This window comes from Boleophthalmus pectinirostris, unplaced genomic scaffold (genome assembly GCF_026225935.1).
Source record: "Boleophthalmus pectinirostris isolate CB_2022bp ecotype Guang Dong unplaced genomic scaffold, ASM2622593v1 HiC_scaffold_667, whole genome shotgun sequence".
Classification (NCBI taxonomy): Eukaryota; Metazoa; Chordata; class Actinopteri; order Gobiiformes; family Gobiidae; genus Boleophthalmus; species Boleophthalmus pectinirostris.
Window position 1 is genome coordinate 7,501 of NW_026571462.1, and position 17,500 is coordinate 25,000.

The following is a 17,500-nucleotide window of genomic DNA, read 5'->3' on the forward strand; positions in this document are numbered from 1 at the left end:
TTAATAAAACAAGTGAGTAAATTAGTAACCATGTTTAAATACATTGGTAAAAGTATAAAAATGACGATCCAAGGGTAAGAAATTTTAACAGTGAAAAAGCCAAGTCATTAAAGTCTTATTGTATCCTTCCAGTTTAGAGACCAGACAATGTGCTTGTACTAAGAGGAAACAGGAAACTTCACATTGTTCCTGGTCTTGTTGCTTAGAAGACCACAGTGCTACAGAAATATACATTTGCTGTAATAATATACAGTGTAAACAGTTTGTTGTCAAGTTGTGCTTTTGGTTTTCAGTCTTGTTCCTCAGGTATATTTTCTGTTTTTGAGCTGTCTGAAGAGTTAGCGTCACAGTCTGTTGAATCAGCTGAAGGATCTGATGTAGACACTGGCTCCCCTCGATCCCCACTGTCACTGCTCTGTACACTGTCTGGTTCAGCATCTGTCTTAGACTCCAAAGGGATTTCTGCCTCTTGCTGATCAACAGTAGTGTCACCTATCTCACTTTTGGGAGTCTTGTCTTCAGATAAGTCCGTCTGGTTTTCACAAATTTCATCAACATGGGATTGCTCTATGGGAAGAAAATAATATACATTACAATACTGGCCCCAGTCCCTGTCTGCATATACATATATATTAAACTGAATGTATTTCTATATCATATAATTCTAAGAGTTTAAAATAGATCATTGTAAGACGAATTATACAAACAACAATATTATATTATTGTAAGATGTAAAACCATTTTAGGTTACAGCAAAAATAGAAATAAGAATAGCTAAACTGATAAAGGAATCACATGCTTTTTCCTCCATAACGTTTGCCAGTTTAGAATTAAAATTCCATATACACTGTGACCCCGGGCTCAGACTGCACACAGTGCAGCTCTGGTCCAGTGGCCGCAAGTATTCTGTACAGTTAAAAATTGTGAGAGGAGCTCAGACTGCGAGCTGTGTAGTCCACTGGTGCCGGTGGAGGTGTTACAGTGCTTCGGATTAATTTGGCTGGATTCTGTTTTTGCTGGACGCTAGGGCCCCCCTCTTCCTTTAATATTCATAATAACAATATTTTCTTCTTGCAATTACCCCAACACTTTAGGATGTCCTTAACTGTAACTTCACAAATGCAAAAAAAAAAAAAAAAAAAACATTTTACACTTACCCTCTTTTTCTGAAATAGCAGGTGTTTCACAGAAAGCATCACTGGAGTCCTCTTCAGAGCCAGAGTGTAGTGTCTCTGATAGCTCCTCTGACTCTTTCTCTTCACTATCACTTTTCAGCCTTTTGACTTCAGGACCATCTACATTCTGTTCCTCTCCCTCCTCTTCCTCCTGGTGCTTATGTTTAGTCCCGCCATTTGGAGACACTTCTTCTGATAACGTAGTATCACTTCAATAATCACAGAAAAAACAAGATTTCAATTAAAAAACTAAGTATTAATAAATAAAACTGGATTATGTTGACAAAGATAATATTGCTCACATTTTTTTGGATTATTAATACATTTTCTTTCAGTTCAAAAATCAGAAATGTATATATATTACCACAGACATATAATTAGTCTAATGAATGTCTATGTTTCAGACGATAACTCCAACAAAGATGTCAGTCATATATCACATTTCATGCATAACATCCCAGATTAGTTACAGTTACCTCATACCTCATTTGTTCTTTTGGCTTCTCTGTTGGTGTCTCGCTGCCTTTACTCTCTGGGAGTCCATTAGATGAAAATGAAGATGCCAGAACCAGCCTTGATCTGTGGAGTGGTTTTGGTGTGCAAGGTCCATTGATGTTTCGACTAAAAACATACAAACAGCAACCCATTTTAAATGATTAGACACAGCTCTTGACATCAAAATGTTTTCCTTAAATACAAACTATTTACCTTTCAGAATACTGAGAATTGCCCTGAAACATCACCCCATTCATTCTGTTTGCATTCAGGGATCCATTTTTTCTGCACAAATGAAATAAATAGGAAAACAAACACTTTGTTTTCAGCAAATACCAAAGTCAGTCAGAGAGCCAAAGATAAAAGTGAGATAAATGTTATGACAGTTATAACGGTTCTTACTCGGATGTTGGACATAAGCAGCTGACGACCATCACGTTCTGCATAACAAAAATATGACATGAGCAGACATAAACATTTGGGTTGTATCAGTATTATACAAATGAATAAGGAACTCTCACCTTCTCCAAGCCCCTGAGAAATTTTCCAGTTCCTGAATAATTTCGTTTTGGATCTGTTAACAGTTCACATAGGCGCTGAATAGTGAATGGGATCCTGGAAGATATAACATTAATTTTGAGACAATTCAATGAACAATTACTATGACCCACTGTTTAATACAACTGTTTCCACATGCAGACATTTAATTGAGGAGCCTGATTTATGTTACATGCATACAAGACATACTGACCCATTGTAGCCATCAACTATTTTTAGGATTCTGCTCTTCATCTCTTCGAAGGTCACATGCTCTACATTAGGGTTATCTATAAGTCTCTGCTCTGGTGCCGAGGCATGAAAACTATCCATGATGCTTTCCAACTTAAACATGAAGTATGGTTTAAATTGTGTCCATGAAAGCCTAGTAGAGACAGAGAAGCATAACATTTATCAATAACATATCCCTTTGACAAAGACACACTAACATTTACATAAAATGACTCCAAAAGAAAATTGCTATGATTCTGTTCAAGAATAATGAATGGTCTACTCTACTCACAGTGGCTCTCCTGTCTTGGCAACATGACACAGGAATTGCTCTAGAAGTGGAATGGTCTCTTTCTTTCCCCTCTTCTCAAAATCTACAGTGTAATATCAAAGGAACTGTTGTTAATTGTAATTGTAAAAAAAAAAAAACAAGAGAAAAAAAAAAAAGAAGTAAAACAAATAAGGCAGATTATACGTACAGATCAAACATGCAAGTATACAACTATCAAAGCAAATGCCCCAGTAATTTTATATCTTACGCAACTGCAGTATATAAAAATAAAATCGCACGATCAACAAAAGCATCAGATACACATGGGCTTCCAGCAGCAGTTAATGAATAAAATCTGATAAGCAAAGTCTGGCAACAAATAGTACGCGGAATCAAACAACGTTGAAATACGTAATGCTACAGTCCCACTAAGTTAAATTATGAAACAAATTGATGTTTGTAGCCAAGCTAAAATACGATAGCGTGGCAAGCAAACAAGTAATGGTGCATTTTGTTTTTATCGAGATAAGAGGCAATCGCCGATCGTTCTTAATTTTTATGCGTGTTTTATTGCCTTGAAGCGCTTCCAGTAACGTGGTGATGTCCATATTTGTGTCCAGGCCGACATATGCAGAAAATACTTGCTGTTAGCACAAGTAGCATGTAGCAAATCAACAAAGCTAGTGCACGAGCTCACTGCGCATGCGCCAACTGACGTATTTCAAATTCAGGAAGTAATGTTTCTGACAACAATAAAAAGACTTTCGGTCGTGCTTTTACGGTCACTGTTTTGGTTACGCATCCAGAAGCCAAGACAGGTCGTTTAATTGGAACTTTGGCTGTATTTTAGGGTTAAATAAGGTCAAACAGGTAGAGAAACTTCTGGGTCATTCTCCTTGGCGGCACGACCAGACAGACAGTAGGCGTCATCGTGTTTTTTTGGATGTTGTGACGGCGCAAACCGGTGAACAGCCAATGAGTCAGCAGCTGAACAGAGTTAAATTTGCCTAACAACCTATATATAACGATAACTGTTCGAGGGGAAAGCATCTGCCCAGAGATCACCAAGTGTTTACGAAGTGTTTGGTCAAATAGCTAACAATGGCAGTTCCAGCAACTGTCCCGATTCAACTGAGCTCACCATCTCCTCGTCTACTGGATCACAAAATTCACGAAAGAGAGTTGGGAAGAATGACAAAAAACATTGATGTTGATACCCTGCCCTTACATTCACCATGGACATTTTGGCTTGACAGGTAGGTAATCTCTTAAAAACTATTTGTCAATCAGATCCTTGAAAAATACATAACAGCGCAATTTATCTGATCAAGTGCACTTAACTTTGTCACTTTGGCCTGGAAATTATGAGGTAGAAAACACCTATTGTTTGAAAATGCACCTTATCTTGTGACTTGTTGGCCTATATACTTACTGACCTCATTTCTGAGAGCGGGAAGCTTATAGACTCTTGACATAATCAGGCATGACTGGTTTATTTATGACTTGCTCTGAACTGAACTGCGTGATTGATAGTAATATTTAATCTGTCTTATTTATAAAATGTACACTGGAGTTACATTTTGGCATATAAAGTGAGTTTCACAATCTTTATTACAAGTCACCTGCCTCTTGGTTCCTGAGAGGTCAGTGTTGTTTACTGTTTACTTGCCTATTTGTCATTTGATCCTCTTAATCCAGACTTTCACTGAATCTGTTCTCTGAAGTGTCATTTGTCAGTTTGAATAGCAATTTTAAGATGTCATTGTATGTTTTGATTTTTAGATCTTTACCTGGAACAACAGCTGCTGAATGCGAATCCAACTTGAAGAAAATCTACACGGTTGACACTGTTCAGGTAAAGATCCTCACTCATTTTATTTGCAAGCTATTAAAAGTAATAACTCAGTGATGTGTTGTTCATAAATGTTTAATTTATCACAAATTCTTCCATTGTATTCTTTGTATGGGGATAGGATTTTTGGAGAGTTTACAACAACATCCCCAGTGTCCCAAGCTTGCCTTTACGCTGTAGCTATCATCTGATGAGAGGGGAAAGAAAACCACTATGGTAAATTTGGCTATTGGTTCTTTTTAAAATGATGGATTTGTAATTATTTAGTATATTTCTGAATTCTATTTATTTTGTAGGGAAGAAGAAAGTAATGCTAAAGGTGGTGTGTGGAAAATGAAAGTACCAAAGGAATACACGGTAGGCATGATTTTTGTTTTCTTTGATATTTAATGTGTTTCAGAGAAGTACATCACCTTTTAATTTTTTGTTTTACATTATTACTATAATTATTACAGGCTGTGGTGTGGAAGGAGCTTTTACTGGCCACCATTGGCGAACAGTTCAGTGATTATTGTGCTAAAGGTAACATGAAATTATGTTAAATTAATTTGTAAAAATAAATTGTCTTGTGCTAGTATAATAGGATTTTTTGTGTAGAATAATAAATACATTTGCACTGTTTTGCAGACGATGAGGTGGTTGGAGTTAGTGTCAGTGTCAGGGACAGAGAAGACGTTGTTCAGGTCTGGAACGGAAATGCCACCTATGTGAACGAGTCTACCGTTCTAGGAAAGATCTACCAGCTTCTCCCACAAATCTCATTTAAAGCAGTCTTTTACAAACGTAAGTATTTAGATATAATGGTGATTACTTGTCACTGATGTGACTGAACATTGAATATTGAAAAATGATTGTCTTTTTACAGCCCATATGGAACACCATGCCTTTGAAGGAGGTCGATCAAGACATTAGCAGGTTTTTTGTCACACTTGGTGGTAGTTTATTTGACTTTGGCCCCAGTAACCATAACACATTTGTAGATGTGTTTTTAAGTATTGTTCAAAATTGTATTATAGACTAGCATTGTAATAGTTTTTTCTGTTTCCTGTCAGGTTGTTTATTCTAAACATCTTTATTTTAGGTAAAAACACTGACAGTTTTTCTGTATTTGTAATCTTTGCATACTCCAGCCAAAGCAACAGATATGTACATCAGCTCTGTAATATAGCTACTTGTACAGTTTCTTGAGACAAATCTAGCACTTTTTATTTTTCATTTTTATCGAGTTCAAATAAGATAACTTTTTCAAACACACTGAAAAGTACCCTGTGAGGTCAGATGTTTTCAGGCTTTCTATGTTACTGTCTAATATTTGTATCTACTGTATTGATCATGGTGAAAAAGCCATTGCACATTAGAATTAAGAGTTTTATTATGCACCTACAAAATAACCCCTTTAGGTAAGATTTTTATTTTATTTTTTTCGTAAATGATGCACTTTCTTTTTAACTACCTTGTTTTTATTGATGGGAGATTATACTTTTGCCTTTTTTGAGTAGAGAGATTATTTACATTTATTAGCTATCTGAATTTAAAAAACGCTAAGATTCCCTTGCAAAATTCTATAGTCATACAAAAACTGTAATTGTCATGTCATTTCATTTTATCATTTCATTTCACTACTTCAGGATTTTTAATTGGTTGTATACAATCTGTTTATGAGGACAACAATCACTAGTATTTGTGTTGTAAGAATACTAACTGCTGATGTATGTCTGTACTTTCTGAAAGCGAAAAGAAGTCTTAATGTTTTTGAAATAATTTGACTAGAAAAAGTTGCATTGCTTTGGTATTTGACCTTCATTGTTGTGTAATGTTTAAAGGCACATACTGTACTGTTGTACAGGTAGAAATCATTGTGTACTCTACTGAACCTTTGCACATGTACAGTTGCCTGCTCATCAAGATCTCGGACCTTGGAAGCTGACTTTGAATTGTGCCTTGTGTTTTGCAGTCTTTTAGAATGTAAATTTGTCAAACTCGTCTTATGTAACTCTTCCTTTTTATGTTTTACACGTTTCTATAATAAAGAACTGTTATGTTCACAAAGTAACAGTGCCCTGCACCTTTTGATTATTGACATGGTCTACTTTTATTTGGATGAACTTATTAGTATGTGAAAAATAACATCCAACTTTCATTTATCTTATTAGTAAAAACCTGAATGTCTCCATCTTGTGGATATAGACTGTATTGACGTTATAATCTTTAAATGTACACTTAATCATATTGTCTTTATTTTAAGAATTTCTCTATATGCCATGCAAACATTACATGATTATTCTAAATTGTGTGTGTATAATATTAAATAAAATTGCGTTTTTGAGTTCTGGCTTCGACGACCGCCCCGCATGTGAGCATGACGTCATCTTTGTTTACTTTTACCTAGGCCACGCCTCCGTTAGCACTTGTGGCTAGCGCCGCTGCTCGTTGCCAGAGAAGAGCACTGTTCCGAGATTTGTCTTCACTCATCAGCCTAGGCAAAAGATCGTCCACCTCTGGATTAGTCCGTGAGTAAACTATTATTTAAAAGCGATCGACGTTTTTTACACCAGATTTGCATTTACGTTTTATTCATTTCTTGTTCTCCACCGGTTGAGAAAGGATAAGAGGAGTTCTCGTGGGCTAGCGTTGAGATCATAGGCTGGCTGCTAGCTTTTGTTACATCGCCAAAATGCCATTCACGAGCTCGATCAAACTATTCACATCTATAGCTCAATTTTACAACACATGATCGGCTTTATAATGTCAGAGGACCTAGAAAATACGCAAACGCCCCGATATGTTTTATCTCTTCTTGTGTTTTTTGGACCCATGAACGCTACTTAAACCATGAGACTGCAGCCATGCAGTGGATGCGGTTTTCTGTTCCATTTAAATGCATCTGTTTTTGTTGGGCATTTCCTTTAGATTTTGATTATAACGAGTTGCAAAGTATGTGGCCATTTAGCTACATGTTATACTGTAACTCCGGGATTTGTCAAAATTTGTTTAATCCATGTAACGTTTCCTTGTGATTACTCGCCTGGAGTCGCTTTTGCCATTTCAGTGAAAAGTGACAATTCCAGTCTAATAAATGAAATTAAATATGTTTCGCTTTAACTGTAATTGCATTTGGGATATGATAAAATGAGTGATCCCTCCCTATTAGACACGTAACATATAAGATCACCTTCTTCTCTGGAATACTGCTCAGCCATAAGAAATGCAAAGATTTGTTGACTGTTTGGAGGAATTATTTTATCAGACATGGTATTTGCAGAGTTTGATATCCATTTAACAGTAATAATCTCTATTGTTAATCTCAAAATCTGCCTGTTTGTTACAAGTTGATTCTTGATCTGAAGCCAGATTCAAAAAGTGCCAAACCCTCATGCCATAAAGTCATAGTGAATGCAAATATAGAATCTGTTAGGCAAACTGTAAGAATTGGCAGTGGAGCGTTTTTTGTTGTTTTTTTTTTTTTTTTTCACACAAAAATCCCTGTTATCCCGGATGCCTACAGGAAACTCTGCCCTTTGTCTTCACAACTAAGTGTGATCCTGAAAGCAAAAGTCTGAGGCTTCAGGTTAAACCATATTAAAACTACCATCACTAGATATCACATTCAATATAAGCTGTAAAGTAATATTAAACAAACAACAGATTTGACCAAAGCCTGAACTTGTACAGAGGTAGTCATACTTAGTCATGTTAGTTCTTGAACACTTTTCTTTTCTTCTCATACAGGTGTTGTCTACTAATGTCCAGACTGACCACTTTTGGTTATTACAATGAATAGGCAGGATTTTTGCATTATACGTTTTAGTGCATGTGCTTTCATGTGATAGTTCTGTCAGTGCCCCCTATTTATTTGCCTTCTTTATTTACCTTTGTTTATTCTGCTGCAGTGTTTGACTCAGACACTCCCTGGTTGTATACATAAAAGCCTACTTGTGCATTGTACTACCTGCCAGGGCCGTTTATCGCACCACCTGGTTAATGGCAAATTGTTCCAGGAGGAAGATATGTTTGCACATAAACATGGACCCAGGGCCCCTGTGTTTACAGTAGTCATGGCAGCACTCAGTTATTCAACAAATAGACTGAGCTTGATCCTTGCAGAGGAGAATGTTTGTCTTTGTGGATACAGCTTTAATTGTGCAGTTTGTGCCAAAGTCCTATGTTCAATAAAAGTAAGCTGACAAATTATATGAGAAAATTATAAATTTGGGTTATGATTGGGCATTATTGTTTCATTACTGCCTCCCAGCTTTTCTTTTTGTGTCTGCCACGTGCTTGTCTACATAATCTACAATTGGTTTACCTGGAATGTTCCACAGTATGGCATTAAAGATATCTTTCATTTATTAAATTACAGGTATTTACTGCTAAAAAAACAAGCTCTCTTACAATGAGCAGTCTTATCTCTACACAGATCTGACCTGTAACTTGGCCTAGAGTTCCACAGAGATACATAGATTAGTTTAATGCCATACAGTGTAACATTTGAGGTGACGCTATAACATTTCTAAAGAGACAGTTGTATTTCAAACCCTCCCCCAGAGAAGTCACTTTTAAATAGTTCCCTTCCCCAAAGAAATTTAGTTTAGTTTAGCCCCATTTTAATCCCTCTAGTGTGGTATTCTGCTGTCTGCCTCAAATTGTCTTCTAGTCTTGATGCTATCTCTGTTCACAGGTCAGTGACGTCCAGATGCATGAGTCTGGGTCAGAACCAGCCAGCCACAGCATTCCAGCGATTAAGATAGAGAACGGGCACAGCAGTGAGAATGAGAGTCGAGTGAGGGGCAGCCACACTCCTCCCCCAGAGGCACCACGGGTCAGTCCTCTAGCCAAACCACTCTATTACACACACACACACACGCACGCACGCTGTCAGTTACACTACACAAACATACTATTATTTTAAAAAGGGCCAGGGCACTGATGATCATAGTGTTGTCAAGTTGATACCAAAACTATCTACTAATTTGAACAGGCATCATACTGAACAAAATGACATGAATGGGAAGATAAGAACTTTCCGGAATAGTTTTAGAATGGTCTTGTAGTATAAGACCATATGGTAATATTGCCTGAAACTATATTACTTAAAACTATACTGCTATGATAGTTGAAAATGAAATTCTCTGAACTAAGCAAAATAAGTATTTGGTACTGTAAACGTACTTGGGCTCAGTCTTGTGACATCTACTCTCAAATATACCTGTATCAGCTTAACTTTATGACTTAATTTGCTGTGTGTGCCCTGTGCAGTGCTTTCCTTTGTCTCCTGTTAATTCTTTAATCCATGAAATTCCTTAGTATGAATCATAATTAGTCCGTTTTCCAATTCAAAACAATTAACTTTAACTGATGTTGGGAAATCACATTTTAAAAATACCTAGTTGAAATACTCCTTGTAATACTATTGTTTGTACTGCTGTCTTTACTGTCATTCAGCAAGTAGTATAATGTGTCATGTTGATTTAGAAACAAAACTAACCATCTCCATGTGCGCTTGTTGTCCACTTAAGTCCAATTGTTGGGCTTTTCAAAGAATGGTTAAAAAGGTACTCTACAAGGAGATCTGCTTTTCTCTTCTCTTTCTTGTATTGTTTTTGTTTAGTGTTTTGCTCAAATCTCCTTTTATGTTCTACAATTGTCTTGTTTTGGATTCAGTTTACCTTTTATTTTTTATTTTTTATAGATTTGTAAAGGTGGTATTTAGAGTGAAAAGGCTTAGTATTGCTGGTCTTGTGTGCATTTAAGACTTATTAATAGAAAATGCAGTACACACCATGTTTGGTCACCAAACATGACTGACTGCTGTAAATTTCAGTTCACCATTTTGTCGAGCCAAACTCTTGAGTACAGTAAAATACAGCTGTGGTTGTTTCTGCTAAGTGGGAATAACAGTAGAGGCACATTGTGAATTAATGTTTATCTGCTCTGAGGTCCAAACACTACATATTACCCTGAACAACAAGAGGGTTATGTTGGGTATGCTGCGCTTCTGCAGTCTACAAACAGCTCACAACTGAATGTACTTCAAAAAAATATTGTGATCAAATTTTTGGTCTTGTTTAGTGTGTGGCAAAGAGGCAAATTGTGTGGGTCTAGACTAGAGCACTGTTATTTGAATCAATTAATATGGATCCAGCATGTCCAGTGTCACAAAGGTAAATAATGTGCATATGGTGCATTGACATGGACTTGTATGTGGTCTAGTTCTTTCACTGGTAAATAAGTGCCCTTTCCTTTTCTTTGTAACTTTCATAGTGGACAGTCTACTTGGATTTATTATGTTAATGCTTTGTTGTGAATGTTCCATAGCTTATCTTTATTTGGTGTTTTGCTTACTAAAAATAACTTGGAAAAACATGCATTCTTACTTTGAGTGGTATCCTTTCCATTGAAAGGATCACCTGCTTGTTTTCATGGGGTTAGATATGTTTAATGCTATACTGTGTGGAACAATCCAGGCAAAACACTAATACCTCCACAGAGTGAAGGTGGTGGATCCTCTACCAGAAAAGTTACATAGTGTACCTTTAATCATTATGAGAGGTTCTTGCCCTCAGAATGCTCTTTGTTTTACCTGTAAATCTCCTTTTGACTTCTGTCCCTTTGAGAATCTCAATTGCAGTAACACACTGGCTCTTATATTTATGCTAAGGGGGAGCGTGGGGATGGGGGAGGTTTTGCTGAGGTTTGCAAGGTTGGGGGGGGTGAAGGGGTGACTCATGCTGGGTGGAGGGATCAGTGCTTTATTGTTAGTTTTGTTGATATTGAGAGGGTTAGGCTGTCAGACCACATTCAGTCCTTACAGACTATGTAAGTTAGTTTGGATACTGAATTTCTCTTTTCTCAGTGTTGTACATTTTTATAGCCACATAAGTAACACTGAATGCCTCTATTGTAGAAAATATAATTAGAGCATAACCCATAACTTTGTGCAAAATGTATGTTGGTATTATTTCAGAAATTCAAACATCCTTTTGAGCAAATGATGGAATATGTACTTATTATCCACTTAATGAGTAAATGTGAGTATTGTTGGTCTACATCCATAAGTGAATATAGTGTGTTCATATGCAGGCAGAGAATGTTTTGTGTGTTTTTTCTCTTGGACTGTCAGTCATAGAGGAGTTCACAGGACCAGTCTTGCGGGAACAGATTTGTGTTTACACTCTGTTGCTCACTGCTACGACTTTCGACAATAACAACAACAGAAGATGTTTGGACTTGCTGGCTGCCATGGCAACGGGGATTAGGCAAGGCTGTTGTTGTGTTGATGGTGTCCACAGAAAAATAGAGAGGCCAACGGGCTCAGGCTGGGATAGACCTGTTTTCATCGCTTTAGCGGCCACCTCTGCAGCATTGAATTTCATAAGAAAGGACAAACTAGGAAGCAGCAGTCTGTTATTGTTCACCCAAAGCCTGTGTGAATTTCACTGTCGGTTTGTTTACCCAATTCAAAACAGGCTCTGCCTTGCAGAAAGATGTTTGTTTGTGGTTCAGACCTTAATTAAAATACGAGGCTCAAATTCTGTTTTGGTAAACAGGCTCTGTGTGCTTTTTTATTCATTATTTATATCTAGTGCAATTTTTGATTACTCTGTTTGTGTTTACTGTAAACAGTGAGAGCTGGGAGGCTTGGCTGGGAGGGAGAGCGTGATAATTGCCTGATGCTAAAGCAAAGGGCGCAGTTGTTGTTGTTTTCGTGGTTCTGGTTGTTGTTGTTTTGAAGGAATTTGAATTCCCCACAGTGCTCTGCAGCTTCTGATGTTTCTGACTATTTTTAGTCGAAACTGCAGCACTGGCATGTTCAGCCAAACTGACCAAAAAAATGACATAGATTGACAGGTGCAAAGTGTTTGTCTGTGTGCTTGATATATATATATTTTTTCTATAGATGAACACATCTTCTTTCCTTCTGTTTTTCCCGTCTGTTGCCAAAAATACAACCGTGTATTACTTGGTAGTTACACATAACTTCCACATTTTTTGCTCCAGCCAGGTGCTTCTTTATACTCAACCATTTATATGTTTATCAGAGACGGGCACAAATGTACACATTGACCAAGGCTAGAATACTTTTAAATGGTTGCTCTCTTATGTGTCCTGTGCTCCCACAGTTTGCCACACTATCTTTTATTTTATGCACAGGTCCCAGTGTCAGCATCTATGATGACCCCTCCAGCTGAAGCGCCACAGCAGATACAGCCGTCTCCACAGCAGCAGGTCCTCAGTCCACAGCAGCTCCAGGCTCTGCTGCAGCAACAGAAAGCACTCATGTTACACCAGGTACAGAGGGGATTATGTCTAACTCTCAGTACTCCCCTATCCGTTATTATTGTATTTAAATCCACAATGTAGAACATGATTATTTTGGTCACAGAATCCATTATTTGTTCCATAATAAATGCATTTATTTCTTTCCTATTACCATTCTATTTCTGTAAAGTAAAGTTCTACACAGGCATGGGTCAATAATGATTTTTTAAGACAATGTCTGATATTCGTCTCCATTATTAAGCTTCAAAAATCTTAGTACAGACCAAATTTATGTTAAGTTACAATGAAGTTTTGTTAAAAAAAAAAAAAAGATATAATTTATGTTTGTCGGATATAAATTCATATCTCCAATCATTTGGTTTGCTCAAAAAAGACAAATCTGATGCACTAAGGATGATCTGGGAATGACGTATGGGCACACACAGATCAGGGCAGAATACCTATATCTGGGGAAATCCTCTGATATCACCAATATCATGTACCATTCCTAGTTCTACTCAGTATTGTATTTATCCAAACACAAAATCCACATCAACATTTTACCTACCAACTCCCATATTAAATCTTACAGGCCTAGATTTCAACCCCTTTTTAAATGAATGCATACCACAATAGCATTTACATATAGTTTTTCTCTCTCAATATCTTATTAGCAACAAATTCAAGATGTCTTCAAGACTCAGCAGGAACAACTTAATCTCCAGTTGCTACAGCACAAGAATGTTGGAATTGGTAATCAGGAGGTAATTTTTTAAAACATATTTTTGGTGTTGTTTAGTCTTTTGAAGATGGATGTTTTGGCAATAATGATTTTCTCAGAGGATTTACAGAAATAGGCAAACAAATAAACAAACAGCATCCATTGACGTTTGATCCTCCATTAGACTGAATAAAAATAAAAATAAAGTCCATGGGAAATGGAAAAGGAAACATCCACTCCCTAAGAGGGGATAGGCTGCGCTACGCCTCGTATTGAAAATGCCTTGTAATAAGAACATATTATTTAGTGTAATTATTTGGATGTTATTGGATGATTCACTTGTTAATGGACATCCAGGGTTCGTCACTCACAGCAACGACAGTTCATATGATGCATTTTATTTAAAAAAAAATCTATACATATACGCACACACACACACACACACGCACACACACACACACACACACACACACACATATATATATTTCAAAGTCTTTGTGACAACATATAAAAGATTGGTATAGAGCTGGATCTTTAAATAGATAATGACATTTGCTGATTGCATTTGCTAAGCCAGCTAAGTGATTGACTGCACATGACTTTGTGGTTGCCTAGTTACATTCAAACAGGTCTTTAAATAACAAAAAAATCATCATGCTCAAGGTCCTTTTGACCCTGCTGCCCTCCCATATTTATAAAACCAACAATATCTGATTTATTTATAGTATTTGCTCCAAAAATAACAAAAAAGCAAATAACCTTCCAGGTCAGTAAAAAAAAAAAAGAAAAAAAATTATACATTTTAATTCAGCAAGTTTATGATTTATGATTTTGATTTTATTTATTTGGACTCCCTTATTCTTCCTGGGAGCCACAAAGTTTGATAAAGGCAGATCACTTAGTGTGTGTGAAGTAATCTATTAGACATTGTGAATCTCAGAGGCAACAAATCGTAGTTCAGTTTTCTGGAATAACTGTACAACCATACCTTCATTTTATGGTTGGATAACAATTGTAGTATAAATTGAAGTAGAAATTGTTTTAAAAGTAATCATCAAGGCGTTTTAGCTGCCATCCGGAAGCCATTATTAGTCTGAAAGTGCTTGTCTGAGGAGCTAGAATACTGCCCTTAGTAGAGGGGAGCTAGAACTGTTGTAGTATTGCCATAGAGGAGGAGTTTACGCTGAAGCTTGCCGTGGTTTTGTTTGCTTGGACTTACTTGTCCCTTTACCCTTCTTTCAAACCATCTTTTCTCCCTGCTAAAAACTCGCACTTGTCAATAAACAAGTCCAGGGCTGGTTTCAGGGTGGTTCAGGGTAAACTCCTCCTCAGAGCAGCGCTAATCCAGCTCCCTCCCATTAGGAGCTGTAGGAATTCTAGCTCCTCAGATCAGAACTTTCAGATTGATAATGCCTTTAATGCCTTGTGGATAGGTTGGTGAAAGGTCTTGATTTTAAAGACACTGTCCAAGTTACTCACACACCTGATTTTTGTTACCTCTATGTTGTGATATGTTGTGTTCTATATGTGGGAGAGTGCTAGGGATGGAACATCAAAAAATAAGCATTACCTTGGATATGTGCCATTTCTGAAGCAGCAGAGCAAAATGTCCATACAACAATGTAAAAAAATAAAAAAATTAAACAAAAGAGCAATGGAACAACCTGATAAACTGCTGAGTCACTAGTACTACTGGTAAATACATGCATCACACTATAGTTTGGATACTTTTAAAAGAATGTTAAATCTGAAAATCTCCATTGGTTGAACTATTGGTTTGAGACAGATAAAAATTCTATGATGAGTAACAAGATTAGACCAAGTTCTATTCTGTGAAATGGTGTTCTTTAAATAAACTGCGTACAGTATGTTGAAAAAAATGTCCTTATAAGAGATGCATTTGTCACTTTGACATGTTTCGACAATGTAGTGCTGTCTTGACAGGTTCAGTTAAAATATCTATCTCTTTTTTACCTGCCTAATCTTAATGAAGACAAATAAATCTGAAATTAAATTTCAGTGTCCAGCAAATAATCACAATATTTTCTTCCATGACACTAAAAATAAATCATGACTTTTCTTTGCCTCAGCTCACACCTCAGCAGCTGGCCATCCAGCAGCAGCTCCTCCAGGTGCATCAACATCACCTCCTGAACCTGCAGAGACAAGGCCTGCTCTCAGTGCTGCCCACCAACACCTCTGCTCTCACAAGTAAGAGGCCTGCCATTTAGACACTATCTAAACTAGCTACATTAATGAGCAATATCCATTTTCTTGTAGTTGTTCAGTTTTAATTTGTTTATCTAGATATTTGCACTTTTCATGTATTTTGACAGATTTTAAATGGTTAATAAATAAATCAAACTCCATGGACAGATAATTTTGCATCAAACATCTATTCAAGTCTAAAACAAATAAATAATCTAGGCATCTACAAACTAAGTAATTTTTTTGCTGTGTACCAGCCTCTGATAAGCTGTATTAGAGTATTGTCAGGCTAAATCGCTGTCACATGTGTTGCAGGTTCTGACAATGGCAGCGTTGTTGGGGCAGACACAAGGGAGTCTTCAGCTCTGTCTGCCACCAATGGTCATCACCTCCTAAAGAAAAAAGACAGGTAGAATAACTTTGATATACATTTTATTTGTCTAATATACTTTAATTTTGATTTACATACTTATTATTACTTGTTTCCTTCATAGCTCATGGCACTAGTTTTACATCTACAACTAATTAATCAATTTAGAATTGTCTATACATTGAAAAGTCTAGTTTTCTTATTATCTTTTTTTCAAAGATAATATTTGTTAAGTATAATCTCTCGCTGTATTGTATTCTAATCCATTGTTTGTAGCCTGGATATAATGGCACACAAGACATTAAAACGTTATAAAAAAAACACCAAAAATTAGGTGATATTATCTGTGCCTGGCTCCTTGAATTTTTGCAACAGTGGTCTTCTAGTTCAGAAGTTTGCTAATGGCACTTCAAAATTATTACATTAAATGACTCTGTGAATTAGTAAAGTCAATTTGGTTATTGTTTCAAGTCATATCTGGCAATCCCTCAAGGCACGCAAGTGTGTCCTGGTACACTGTTTGAAAATCAAGACCCTAAACGTTGTTTATTTCATTGTTTATTTCATCTTTTAGTGGATCACAGGATGAACATACTCAAGCCAGTCATGCTCTGTACGGGAATGGGATGTGCAAGTGGCCAGGCTGTGAGACTGTTTTTGGAGACTTTAATGCTTTTCTCAAGTGAGTGCCTAGTTTGTTTTGTATTTGCCTCCACTGTCTGTTTGAACAACATACAGGACGGTGACCTCTATATCATGTCATCACACTAAATCTGTTTACCTGCAGACATTTAAACAGTGAGCACACTCTGGATGACAAGAGCACAGCACAGTGTCGTGTGCAAATGCAAGTGGTTCAGCAACTGGAACTACAGGTACATGAATCAGGCCTTCAAGGCGTATAATTAAAGGATTAAAATATAGAAAATTTACCTCCTTTAAGCTTAAGTTTAGACAAATTCCCTATGCACTGTCAGTTGGTCTAAATCTGTGGTGTGTTTTTCACACTGGGGCTTTAAACAGAAGTGATGACTTTATGTAATTACACCTCTGAGGATGCCAAAAGAAGTGCTGTACCAAATGCCATTTTGTCATTAAACTCAAAGTGCTAACTCACAACTTCTGTTTTCAGTTAAAAAAGGACAAGGAGCGACTTCAAGCGATGATGGCACATCTGAAGTCTTCTGAGCCCAGACCAGCAGCACAGCCTGTATGTAGTAGACTCTGTTATCATGGGCCCATATCATTTATTTATATATAGAGGACTATTCATCTTAATTGTTCCTTGCATAAAATATCTAGGTTTATTTTAATAATGATAATATAACAACTAATCTATTTAAAGGCTTTAACAACATTGCTCTGCCAAACAGTAATGAAG

The 17,500-nt window shown here is 36.7% G+C and overlaps 3 protein-coding genes across 5 annotated transcripts in view; 2 read left to right on the forward strand and 1 right to left on the reverse strand.

Annotated features, from left to right (window-relative positions):
- The window catches only part of LOC110164758 (serine/threonine-protein phosphatase 4 regulatory subunit 2-A-like), a 3,830-nt gene extending 372 nt beyond the window's left edge, over nucleotides 1-3,458 (reverse strand). Inside the window, exons 1-9 of one of the 2 annotated variants that reach the window (XM_020929872.2) lie at nucleotides 3,284-3,458; nucleotides 2,731-2,812; nucleotides 2,422-2,592; nucleotides 2,192-2,285; nucleotides 2,073-2,110; nucleotides 1,884-1,955; nucleotides 1,659-1,796; nucleotides 1,158-1,384; nucleotides 1-567 (exon numbers count right to left, since the gene is read on the reverse strand). The exon at nucleotides 1-567 is cut by the window's left edge and continues 372 nt beyond it. In XM_020929872.2, coding sequence (XP_020785531.1) covers nucleotides 290-567; nucleotides 1,158-1,384; nucleotides 1,659-1,796; nucleotides 1,884-1,955; nucleotides 2,073-2,110; nucleotides 2,192-2,285; nucleotides 2,422-2,592; nucleotides 2,731-2,812; nucleotides 3,284-3,317 — 1,134 coding nt within the window. In that variant the 5' untranslated portion in view covers nucleotides 3,318-3,458 and the 3' untranslated portion in view covers nucleotides 1-289. The other variant, XM_055164390.1, reaches the window with a different exon arrangement.
- A 49-nt stretch (nucleotides 3,459-3,507) lies between these two features.
- Nucleotides 3,508-6,614, forward strand: LOC110164745 (eukaryotic translation initiation factor 4E type 3-like). The gene is made up of 7 exons (XM_020929856.2): nucleotides 3,508-3,965; nucleotides 4,492-4,564; nucleotides 4,683-4,777; nucleotides 4,858-4,918; nucleotides 5,017-5,083; nucleotides 5,189-5,344; nucleotides 5,427-6,614. The coding sequence occupies exons 1-7, from the start codon at nucleotides 3,811-3,813 to the stop codon at nucleotides 5,471-5,473; spliced, it is 654 nt and encodes a 217-aa protein (XP_020785515.1). The 5' UTR covers nucleotides 3,508-3,810; the 3' UTR covers nucleotides 5,474-6,614.
- Nucleotides 6,615-6,765: 151 nt separating this feature from the next.
- On the forward strand, nucleotides 6,766-17,478 carry LOC129407178 (forkhead box protein P1-B-like). Of its 2 annotated transcripts, XM_055164391.1 has the most exons (9): nucleotides 6,766-7,071; nucleotides 9,240-9,380; nucleotides 12,713-12,850; nucleotides 13,495-13,584; nucleotides 15,632-15,752; nucleotides 16,065-16,158; nucleotides 16,694-16,801; nucleotides 16,907-16,994; nucleotides 17,252-17,474. In XM_055164391.1, exons 2-9 carry the CDS (start codon nucleotides 9,255-9,257, stop codon nucleotides 17,378-17,380), a joined length of 894 nt encoding a protein of 297 aa, XP_055020366.1. In that variant the 5' UTR covers nucleotides 6,766-7,071; nucleotides 9,240-9,254; the 3' UTR covers nucleotides 17,381-17,474. The 2 variants fall into 2 exon arrangements, with proteins under 2 accessions (XP_055020366.1, XP_055020367.1); XM_055164392.1 differs by lacking the exon at nucleotides 13,495-13,584 and having other exon boundaries at nucleotides 17,252-17,478.
- Nucleotides 17,479-17,500: the final 22 nt, after the last annotated feature.